General features: G+C 45.8%; 1 protein-coding gene across 1 annotated transcript in view; it reads right to left on the bottom strand.

The window, feature by feature from the left end:
- Nucleotides 1–9,801, bottom strand: part of LOC142290681 (collagenase 3-like) — a 31,216-nt gene extending 21,415 nt beyond the window's left edge. The window contains exons 1-2 of the mRNA XM_075334667.1: nucleotides 9,682–9,801; nucleotides 7,571–7,815 (exon numbers count right to left, since the gene is read on the bottom strand). Of these exons, the coding sequence (XP_075190782.1) occupies nucleotides 7,571–7,815; nucleotides 9,682–9,801 (365 nt within the window). The remainder of the gene's footprint in view (nucleotides 1–7,570; nucleotides 7,816–9,681) is intronic.
- Nucleotides 9,802–12,352: the final 2,551 nt, after the last annotated feature.

The following is a 12,352-nucleotide window of genomic DNA, read 5'->3' as shown; positions in this document are numbered from 1 at the left end:
GGAGACAGTTCGCCGGCAACAGTGACGTCGCTAGGCAGGTAAGTACGTGTGACGGGTTCGAGCGATGTTGTGCAGCTGTGTGCCACGGGCAGCGATTTGCCCGTGACGCACAACCGACGGGGGCGGGTACGCATGTAGTGTCGCGGGCGGGGAGGGGACGCTGCGCTCACCATGCTCGGGTCCGGCGCTGCTGCTGCTCGGTGGCTCGAGCGGTGGGCCGGATCCGGGGACTAGAGCGGCGCTCCTCGCCCGTGAGTGAAAAGGGGAATGGTTTTGGGGATTTATTGTCCGTGACGCCACCCACGGTTGTGGTGAGGTTGTGACACCACTGCTGCTGGTGACGGGGATCCCGGGAGCGATGACAGGGAGCAGCTTAGATGTTGTTTTTCCCCTCCGTGGGTAGGGGGGTTGGTTGTCCCGGGGCCCGGTGAGGGAGGGATGGCAGGTGGGTTACGGGGCCTGGTGAGGTGCAGGGTCGCGGGGGCAGCGCAGTGCCGCACGGCACAGTAGTACTCACTCAGCCAATGATGAATGCAAAGTCTCCGGTAAAACAAACGGCTGGATGGACGGGTCCCACAGACGGCTGCGGTGGTTCTTTTCCCGGTAGGTTGGCGGTGACTGCCTTTCCCTGCACCCGTGTTATGTTCTCAGTTCCGATGGCTTCCCACCGGTAACCCGCTCCCCAGCTTGGATGGATGCTGAGGGAGCCCCTTTTGCCCGCAAGCTCTGGCCCTGGGAACTGTAGCCTTGGCGGTGACTGTATTTCCCTTCACGGTTTGAGCGGTTGCCTTCAATCGGGTCTTGACTGCTGGGAAACCCCGGAGGTTCCCTTCGCTAACGGATTTGACCGGTTTTACGGCGACTCCAAGCCTGGTCGGGGTCCGTAGGCCCTGTCGAATGGTGCTGGCTTCTCTTCGCTCCCCGATCCGGTACCGGCGGGCCACCGTCCGTCCCCGGTCCTTACGGTTCACGTCAATCAGCCCCTCCTCCAGACGGTCACCACCGTCTGCCAACCTTGCTGTATGTGCCCGGGCCACGCACCCGGACACGGTCAGTCTGCTCCACTACCACTTCACTCTTCCACTCTCTAGACTCCTCTCTACTGTTCTTCTCACTTCCTTTTCCCGCCTCCAGGACTGTGAACTCCTCGGTGGGTGGGGCCAACCGCCTGGCCCCACCCCCTGGTGTGGACATCAGCCCCTGGAGGGAGGCAACAAGGATTTTTGTCTGACCTTGATGTGCCTAGCTGGGGTGTGGGGTGTGTTGTTACAGTACCTGGGACGTCCTGGCTTGTCCAGGGCGCCACACTAGCGATATCGATAGCGATATCGCAGCGTGTAAAGCGGCCTTTAGCCAATTTTTTATGCAATTTTTACTTCATTTTATTTTTTTAAATCTGCTATCTTTTGCAGCAAAATGTCACAAAACAGGTCAAAGACACAATTAAAGGGTTATTCCTATCTCCAAGATCCTATCCTAATATGTAGAAGGTGTAATAAGAAGAATAATATTCTATTAATTAATTAATATCTTCAATTAGAAATACAGTATAGTTTTCCTGATATAGCCATGTCTCTTACCTCATGAGCAGGGCATTACAGCTTAGGTATCCATGGTTATGACCACAAACAACTAACTGTCACTGTATGATTGGACGTAACCATGGATACTTAAGCTGCAATTCCCTGCACATGAGGTAGACATCGCTATATCAGGAGAGCTATACTACATTTCTAATTGAAGGAATTTGCTAATATTATTGTTATTGTACCTACTACTTATTGGGATAGGATCTTGGAGATGGGAATAACTTTTTAAGCACAAAAAGTTATAAAATCCCTTAAAGGAAACCTGTCACATAAAAATACACTATTAACCTGCAGATATGGGGTTAATCTGCAGATTAATAGTGTTTGCATCCTGCTCGGCGCATACACTTTGAACCCTGTTGCCGGGAGGAAGTAACTGTAATCCTCTCAGCAGCATTTGGGTTTCAGGCACAGAGGCGACGCGAGTTTAGTCACCGCTTTGTATATGGGGAGCGGCGGCTGTATCTGCCACCCCCCCAGGCATTAGAATTAAAACCAACATTAGACCCAGCTATCTGTCTATGCATGGGATGGATACAGCCGCTGCGCTTCATACACAGAGTGGTGACTGAACACGGCGCCGCCCCTGTTACTGAAACACAAGTGCTGCTGGGAGGATTAAAGTTCTTTTCCTCCTGGCAATGGGGTTCAAAGTGCAAGTGCAGAGCAGATTCAGAACACCATTAACCTGCTAATTAACCCCCATATCTGCAGGTTAATAGAATTTATTTTTTCCCTTAAAATTAGTCTTTAACCTCATCGGGAAATAAAATCAGCCAGAAACCTTATTCCAGGCAAGGACTGGAGTAAGATGAATAAAATAAATAAAATCTGTCAAAAAAATCTGGATAAGCAATGTTGCTGAGGACAAAGTAAAAAAAAATTAAGACTTAAAGAAAGACCACTTAAAAACTGGGACAAAACTTAAGAAGAGAATAGGTCAAAGGTATTAAAATAAAAAAGGGCAAATTATTGAAGAAGACTGGTGAACAAGAATGATGAATCAGGGCCAAAATATGTTATAAAGTTATACAGTGATGCATTATTTACACACAATAAAACAGGGAAATTCTTTGGGGTTTTCAGCATTATCCTTACATATAACCCCAATGGATTAGCAAAATAGGAAATAGCACAAACCTTATGATCCCTGCCATTCGTTGGTCCTGCCGGCTGTGACCCCCACTGTTCTCTCCTTCTCTTCCGGCATGGGTGATGCATGATAGTTGCTGCGACCACTGATTGTCTGCAGCTCTCAAATACTGACTATTCCGGAGGAGAAGAAGAGGAGACCAACGGATGACACAGCAAGCGGTATGGAGGAGTGTTGGGGGAGTCATAGGAGAGTAGTTGCTATTACTTATATTTTACCACATTGGGGTCAAAGGTAAAATAAAATCTTTCTGGAATATTGTAGGCCACCTAAAAAAATGGCATCAAAACTCTTAAGCGGGCTTTACACGCTACGACATCGCTAATGCGGAGTCGTTGGGGTCACGGAATTCGTGACGCACATCCGGCCGCATTAGCGATGCCGTTGCGTGTGACATCGATAAGCGATTTTGCATCGTTGCAAAAACGTGCAAAATCGCTAATCGGCGACACGGGGGTCCATTCTCAAATCTCGTTACTGCAGCAGTAACGAGATTGTTCCTTGTTCCTGCGGCAGCACACATCGCTGCGTGTGACGCCGCAGGAGCGAGGAAGCTCTCCCTACCTGCCTCCCGGCCGCTATGCGGAAGGAAGGAGGTGGGCGGGATGTTACGTCCCGCTCATCTCCGCCCCTCCGCTGCTATTGGGCGGCGTTTCAGTGACGTTTCAGTGACGTCGCTGTGACACCGCACGGACCGCCCCCTTAGAAAGGAGGTGGTTCGCCGGTCACAGCGACGTCGCCGGACAGGTAAGTATGTGTGACGGCTGTGGGCGATGTTGTGCGGCACGGGCAGCGATATGCCCGTGTCGCGCAACAGATGGGGGCGGGTACCCACACTAGCGATATCGGGACCGATATCGCAGTGTGTAAAGTAGCCTTTAGGCTATATTCACATGACTGTTCCGTTTTTGCGGGCCGCAAAAAACGGTCCGTTTTTTTCACGGATGCATCCGTGTGGCATCCGTGTGACATCCGTGTGCCTTCCGTTTTTTTCTGCGGACCGCAAAAAACGGAAGCAGCAAGAAAGATAAATAGATGAGTAGATATAGAGATGGATAGATACTCGTAGATATAGAGACAATAAAGACAGAGAGATAGAGGGATGAATGAATGAATAGAGGGATAGATAGATAGATAGATAGATGAGAAAGACCTATATAATGTCCCACCCCCCTGCTATTCTAAGCTGACACCCTTTTGTGACTTTCATGTGGCACTAATGGGTGCTTAGCCTTGTATTTAGCCAAAAAATAAATAATTTAAAAAAAAATGACGTGGGGTCCCCCCATCTTTTGTAGCCAGCTAGGGTAAAGCAAACGGCTGCAGCCTGCAGACCACCGCTGGCAGCTTCACCTTAGCTGGTAATCCACAACAGAGGGTACCCCACGCTGTTATTTTAAATTAAATAAATAATTTAAAACAAAAAACGTGGGGTCCCCCTCAAATTGGATCACCAGCCAAGGTAAAGCGGACAGCTGTGGTCTGGTATTCTCAGACTAGGGAGGTCAACTGTTATTGGACACTCGCCAGCCTAAAAATAGCAGGCTACAGCCACCCCAGAAGTGGCACATCCATGAGATGTGCCAATCCTGGTGCGTTGCCCCAACTCATCCCGTTGCCCTGGTGCGGTGGCAAATGGGGTAGTATATGGGGTTGATGCCAGATGTGTAATGTCACCTGGCATCAAGCCCTGGGGTTAGTGATGTCACGCATCTATCAGATATCTGACATCATGAACCCAGTCAGTAATAAAAAAATAGACAACAAAAAAGGTTTTATTTGAAAAAACACTCCCCAAAACATTCCCTCTTTCACCAATTTATTGAAAAGAACAATCAAATCCGGGTCCGGCATAATCCAATAAGGGGGTCCTACAACGATCCATACCATAGTCACTGTCCCAGTCAATGAAGAACTGAATGTTCCCCATTGGCTGGGAGATAACAGAGAACAATAGAAGAAAAACTGGTTTTTATCAGCCGCGCCAATGATCACTTCTCAGGTATTCAGATTAATGGAACTTTTATTTTGCACAGGTCTACGCGTTTCTGGAGTCTCAGCTCCCTTCCTCAGGACCATCAAGCATAAGAACACATCAAATCTACCATAATGGAGACAAACACAGTTTAAATAAAACTAATAAAAATAAGTTAAACTGTGTTCGTCTCCATTATGGTAGATTTAATGTGTTCTTATGCCTGATGGTCCTGAGGAAGGGAGCTGAGACTCCAGAAACGCATAGACCTGTGCAAAATAAAAGATCCATTAATCTGAATACCTGAGAAGTGATCATTGGCGCGGCTGATAAAAACCTGATTTTCTTCTATTGTTCTCTGTTATCTGCCGTTTGGGTTACTGCTGACGTGATCCCAGTTTTCCATGCCTATATAGTAGTTGTGACTTTCACAACTTCATTTGGTGAGTATTACTGCTCCCTGTCTTTACCCCCTGTGTTATTGGGGTAAAACCCTATTGCGCTTCTTTTCCACAGCTCTCTACCCATTGGCTGGGAGAGCAGTGCAGTGACCTGAGCTAACATCAATATGTCAGCCCAGGTCACTGCAGGGGATGACGACCTCTGCTGTCAGGAGGTTAGATGAGATCATTACCTGCTGTGACGATCTCCTGCACTCCTGATGTCAGCGCTGTAACTGACTTCTATGCCCGCCACGTTCACAGCGAAGAATAGAATCGCAGGAGCCTGTGACGTCACCGATAGTCACAGTCTCAGGCCGCCCGCGAGACTTTATATGAGAACGCGGCGGACATAGAAGGCAGTGACAGCGCTGACGTCAGGAGTGCAGGAGATCGTTACAGCAGGTAATGATCTCATCTAACCTCCTGACAGCAGCGCTCGTCATCCCCGCAGCTGCCCGCACTGCAGTGTGAGATGCTGCTGATACTGCAGTGCGGGCAGCCGCGGGGCTGGCAAGGAGCGAGACACAGACTGCTCGGGCACCCGACGGAGGTCACACGGAAGTGCTTCCGTGCGGCTTCCAGGGATTTTGCGGGCCCATTGACTTGTATTTATTCACGGTCCGTTATTACGGAACAGAATAGGACATTTTCATAATAACGGAATGGACATACGGCATCCGATGTGTTTTTTTGTAGGATCGGATACATACAGAAGTTTTTCCATGTGCCATCCGATCCTACTCAAAAGAAATTGAAAAGATGGTCCTGTCCGTGGGTTCGCAAAAAAACAGGAACTTACCAGGAACTTACTTCTCCGGCATCACGGGTGTCACACGGAACGCAAACGTGTCACATGTAATGCAAATGGACCACATGGATGTGTTCCGTGTGACACACACCAGAGAAAAGACATGTGTCTGTGAGAAAATAAACCAAATCTTTACTCACCTTCTCCAGCCCTGCAGTCCCTGCCACTACTGTCACTTGCTGCCGACCGCCGCCGGCCGCTCATAATGCTAATTGAATATTCACTTCACTGCGGCCGGAAGCAGCAGCAGCGGAGAGTCTGCAGGACCGGAGACCGAAGATCAGCACCATGGACAGCGACGCCAGGGACAGGTGAGTAGAAAGTTCCCGTTCTCCGTGTGTTATCACGGATAACACACGGAGAACACACGTAGCCCATAAACATGGCTCACGGAGGGCAAAACGCACCTCTGACACGTCCGTGAAAAACGTGCGTGGTTTTTCACGAATGTGTGAAAGAGGCCTAAAACATATTTATAAATTATTTTTGTGTAATAATGAAAGACGAGATTGGTGATGACATGGCAGGATTGCTGCCAAGCTTTCACCCACTCTACTGGTACATGTCAATCTTGGTGCTTCTCAAATGCCATTTATGAACCCAAACTAACTGTATTATGGCCATACTACTTGGCAGATCATTTTTAGATCTCCAATGAACTAATTGGCCATTTGAGACTAGTTGCCACTTCAAATCACTGCAACCATTTACTTGTGGATATCCCTCAGCTCATCCCTAGTGGACCGTTTAGCTGATATTACTCCAACTTTCAGAACAGGAGAAGGTTAAGGAGGCTTAGAATTACTCAAATCTTTCATGGGTTATGTAATGACAGGACAGGGGCCCCTAGGTTGGCCATCAGACTTGAGATCCTGTGCTGTCCCTTATCTCGGAGGTAGGCTTGATGGTAGCCAGGTCCGAGACCCCACTGTGACCCTTTCTCCTGTCTGAGCCCTGAACTTACTCTCCTGTTCCACTTACTTGGGGCTGGCCGGAAACACAATGACAAAACCCCACAAAAAGACACGAACAAGGGAGAATGGAAACTTGTACACACAGCACTCAAACCAAACAGGAGAGACAATATGTGTACAGGGGAGCAACCAAAAAGGGAAGGAAGTAACGCACAACAGTTGAACATTCACACCACTCAATATCGCAACACTGATCACCATAACGGTATAACCACCGAGATCGGGATCGCTGGAGCTAAAGCTGAAGCAATCATCGGCACCTACTGGAAGAAAGCCGTGTTTTAAATAGGGAGGAGATAGCTGAAAGTGGCATTTAGCAACCTGAGCTCTTGGGTCCTGCTCACAAGTCTGCAGGAATTAACGCCTGCTGAGCTGAAGATCAGAGAACCTGAACCAGACGACACCCGGTTCTGGCTGAACAATCCAGAAGCCTCAGGTTGCTTGTCAGACGCTGTGGTGTGAACAGTGTCTGATGACTCCGTGCCACCAGGTGTGTGCAGAGCCGATCATTGCATTGCAAAACCACACATTCAGCCCCTATTACTGCCATATTAATAAGATCTATGGATATATAAATATGGATGGAAATATAGACAGGTTACTATGCAGAGGTGATAAATCCAGATACCTGTAGGTGAGATTGTGTCTGGGCCATTTCAGCTTCCTTGGGAAGAAATTGTATTCTCCGATATCTGGGACCCCACACCTCGGCTGTTTCATAATGTCAAGCGTTTCCTCATCCAGTTTGCCCGTCACATCCAGGCCAAAGAAGGCTTGCATTTCTTTTAGCCGGGCCGTCACACTGTTGATTCCGCTTTTTCTCAGAATCCCGGTGGGGTTGGTTGAAGAACTGTACAAGGTGCTTAGATATTTCTACAATCAAAAAATAAATACATTTTGTTGCTATGAAGAAGTATATAACTGTTTTGTGTTTATGGCATGAGACAAATTTATTAAACACCTGCGACCAATTTCTGTTGCTTTTTGCCTCATCTGACAGTTTTCTGTTTTGTAGGACATAATTTAGCGTTCCAGATATTTTTAGACATATTTACCAATTGTGACTTTTTCAATAGGCGCAAAAAAAGCTACAAAATCGCTCCAGTAGGAAGAAATGGCATAAACTAGGGAAAAACTTCTAAACAAAAAGGGGTTCTGCATAATCAGGAGCATTTTTTAAAGATGTTATCCACTACTTTTACTTTGATGGCCTATCCTTAGGATAGGTCATCAATGTCTGATTGGCTGGGGTCTGACACTTGGCACCCCCACCGATCAGCCATCGTCGGTGTCTGTGGCTGCAGCAGGCAGCCGCCATACTATGTACCGAAGCTGCCCCGTATTCTGATAGCGGTCATGGCCAGTTACTACACATCCGCCTCCTATTGATTTGAGGGGGAAGTGGATGTGCAGTACCCGACTATGGCCACTATCAGAAGCCAGAGCAGCACCAAAACTGAGCATTTTCGTCTAACTGCTACTGCCGATGACACCAAAAACTGATCGGCGGGAGTGCAAGGTCTCAGACCCCAGCCGATCAGATATTATTAATTAATTAGGTCATCAATGTAAAAGTAGTATACAACCCTTTAATTCATTTTTTAAAGTAAAAAAAGTTCAACGTCATTGGGTTTTGCACCAAATTTACAAAATGTCATATCACGTTTGTCAATTTTTTTTTTTAGAGTTACTTTAAAGATGCCTTGATAGCTGATATTTTTCCCTGAACTCTAGAACACATCACAGCCCAGCATCGCTCCTGCTTGCGGCGCTCTGCAGCAAAGGAGAGCACGCGAGATGATGGGCTGTGATGAGCGATGAAACTCCGCACAGAGGCCAGTGACTCATGGAGACTGGGGACGCCTTGGTGATGTCAGGTCAACTGGAAATTGCCGTGACACGACCGGATCTCAGAGATCACGGAGTCGGGGGGTCACGTAATGGGGATGAGCGTTCCACGATAGCGCCACTCAGAGGCACATTTGACTACACAGGGTATTTGAGAAAAGACTTCTTTATGAGCTTTACATCAATGCGTGGCTACTATGTTGTGTAGTGGAACACCCCTTTAAGCCTCATTCAGACTTCCATTTCTCATGTACGTGTTCCATTCATTAATTTAATTTTATAGTCTGCTCATTACCTTTTTTGCAGATAAAAAATAAATTAGACTTCCAATTTGGATCTGAGTCAAGAATCAAATTTGCTCCTTTCAAACTTATGGGATCGTGAAAATAAAAACAGCAGGAAGTTAATGCCATCCATGTGCTGTTTTTTATTGCTTTTTGGGATATAATTGTTTGGAATTTTTATTCCAAGGAGATAACACAATGGTGGTAAAAAGGGACCAAAAATAAGTGAAATTCAGATACAGAACACTAATGAAAAATGAACAATTTTCCCCCCCAAAAAAGCAAAATAAAATTGATAGAAGGCCTTTGGATGAAGGGTATGTTTCATCAATTTTTGGCTCTGATTTGTACAGAAAAAATCACAATACATATAAACATAAACTAAAAGTTGCAGGTATTTTGAAAAAAAGTGGCAAACCCAGCTAGGATATTGATATATCATAACTATATCATAACTGTCTGAAAAAACCCTCATACTGCTATGTAATAAAAAAAAAGTAGGGATAATATACAAATAAAAAACAGGATACAATGGAAATAAACTATGGAAAAAACAATTATATATTATCAATTGAAAATCAGGTAGAATCAAGAGTAGCCGGCTTACCTGTGCAAAGCGAAGGTCTTTGTCGGAGACTTCAGAGCTATCGTCTACAGGGATAGGGATGGAGAAACAACAGCCGAAAGTGACCACCAACAGAACGAGCGCTGATGTTGTGGCCATCATGACTGGTTCTTGTGCCCTAAACCTCTGCTGGCTGAGTATGAGCCTCCTTATATAGTGTATGAGCCATGAGTCACTCCATTGAGACATGCTAAAACTTCTAACCAGTGGATGGTAAATATGATTACTCCCAAATCCCCCCAGAAGACATCCTGGTTTGTGGTATGGAACAGAAAAAATTTCTACATCTGTGCCCCGCTGCAAAGAGGAGATTGTAAAGTAAACATGCCCTCAGCAGATTTGTGTGTGGGAAGTACTGAGTTGCATAAAGTGCCACACGGTGCTCAGATTTATTCATTAGTTTGCAAAATGAACTTTTTGACTTTGAAAGTTAAAAGAAAAACCTTGGAGAAAGATTACTGTGGGCAAGTCTTCGTAAGCGAGAATCTTGTCCAGACAGCAAGTTGCCCCGTGCTAGCAGGAAGCTCGAACTATATATACAGACTTCTAGATAGATAAATGTGGGATCAATAAAAAGATATTAGATAGATTTGTGATAGTGTTATATTTATACCTGGACTTGTTCCAGCGACTTCTGCTTCTTTCATCAGATGCCGCCATATTCATCCAGCAGGAGGCGCTTTAGAAGAGATATTACGGCCAATATCTCTGGGCAACGCAGGCTCCGTCCAAGTCAGGTATACTGTTCAGGCTGAATGAGTGTGCCTACTATCCTATAGCTCAACAGGGGCAATCAGCTCAATGCTGTGGCTATTTGGGCAGCGCAACACCCTACTTAATCTCCCAGCATTCCGATAAGAGTAGCCAGTTATTTTTTTTATTTTCGTACATCTTTGGTGATACTTGTATGCTTTTTTCCTGACTCTGATCTGGCTGGTGACTCTGACCAACGTTTGTTCTGTAATCTCTCCTGATTGTGAACCCAGTTTACCTGATGCCGCTCTTGACAAACTTCTTAGCACCTGATCCTGGCTTTCTCTGTAACGTTGGTTTTGTCTACTGTTCTTTGTCTTCTGACCTGCCTTTGTTTGACCATTTTTGCCTCTACTCCGTTTCACCAACTGGCAACTACTCCATGGATGCAACCCATGGCGTCCTGTTATAGGTGTCTTTCTCGGTAAGGTTGGTTTTGTCTACTGTTCTTTGTCTTCTGACCTGCCTTTGTTTGACCATTTTTGCCTCTACTCCGTTTCACCAACTGGCAACTACTCCATGGATGCAACCCATGGCGTCCTGTTATAGGTGTCTTTCTCGGGAAGGTTGGTTTTGTCTACTGTTCTTTGTCTTCTGATCTGCCTTTGTTGGACCATTTTTTCCTCTAGCTCGCTCCACCAACTGGCAGCTACTTCATGGATACCACCCAGGGTGTCCTGTTATAAGTGTTAAAAGGTGAAGGTGGGGGATTATCTTGAAATATGCAAGATGGAGTCACTTGAGCCAAGTCTGTCTGAATTTTCCTATTTAAAAGCTGAGGAAAAGCAGCGCAAATAGGATCTTACCAGATATTAAAATAACGGTGTGTAAAAGCCTTATAAGGTTGTGACTTTCACAATCTTATAAGTTTTGAAAGTCACAACCATCAAGCAAGCATAAAGCCAATAGCGCTGCCACAGCCCCACGTGGAAGGATCGTCAGTGCTGGAGAGGAGAAGTGGGGGTTAATGTTGCGCTGTCGCCAGGAAGGAGGAAAAAAATTCTTGATTTGATAAAAAAAATGTTTGATTCCATAATTCAACGCGTTTCAGGGCTTAAGTCCCCTTTTTCAGGACAAAAAAGAAGAAAAATCAACAATATCAATATCATTGTTGATTTTTCTTCTTTTTTGGTCATGAAGAAGGGGACTTGAGTCCTGAAACGCGTTGACCTATGGAATAAAACATTTTTATTATCAAATCAACAATTTATTTCCTCCTTCTTGGCAACAGCGCGGTAGTAACCCCCACTTCTCCTCTCCAGCACTGAATTAGCTTATTTGGAAGATAGATAGACAGACAGACAGACAGATAGATAGATAGATAGGATACATAGTAGATGTTCAAAAATTAAGAAAGCTCTGCACTTGGAAATTTTTGAGGAAAAAAAAAGAATAAACATTCCACTATGATTCCATTAGCTTTTTAGGCAATGTAGATTGTGAGTAGAAATTAGTGAACCCGAACTGTAAAGTTTGTAGTTTGTATTGAACAAGGACTTAGAAAAAAAATCAGTGTGCGAGTTTGGAGTTCGGGTACTGTATCTATGCTATCTGTATCTATGCTAACCACTCAATCGAGAATTGGGGTGCTCGGGTACGCTCGGTGCTCGGCCCAGTGCGAGCTGCTTGCAGTCTCTGAATGGCTCTCACTGAGGGTGAAAACAGCATTTTCGGATGTAGTGTGTAAAAAAAAAAAGCAAACACCCTTCCCTCCCCCAAAAGTGCTCTGTTTACGGCTGGTGTATGTGAATGGAGACCCAACCTGCCCAATCATTGCCTTCCAATGGGGTTCGGGTTCCAAGATCAAGATCAGGTCAAGTCTGGGTGCCGAACTGAACTTTATCTAAAGAACCGCTTGATCAGGTAAACCTGAACTTTCACCTGCTAATCTCTAATTGTG

This window comes from Anomaloglossus baeobatrachus, chromosome 2, assembly GCF_048569485.1.
Source record: "Anomaloglossus baeobatrachus isolate aAnoBae1 chromosome 2, aAnoBae1.hap1, whole genome shotgun sequence".
NCBI classification, from domain to species: domain Eukaryota; kingdom Metazoa; phylum Chordata; class Amphibia; order Anura; family Aromobatidae; genus Anomaloglossus; species Anomaloglossus baeobatrachus.
This window is presented reverse-complemented; position numbering and strand designations above follow the sequence as displayed.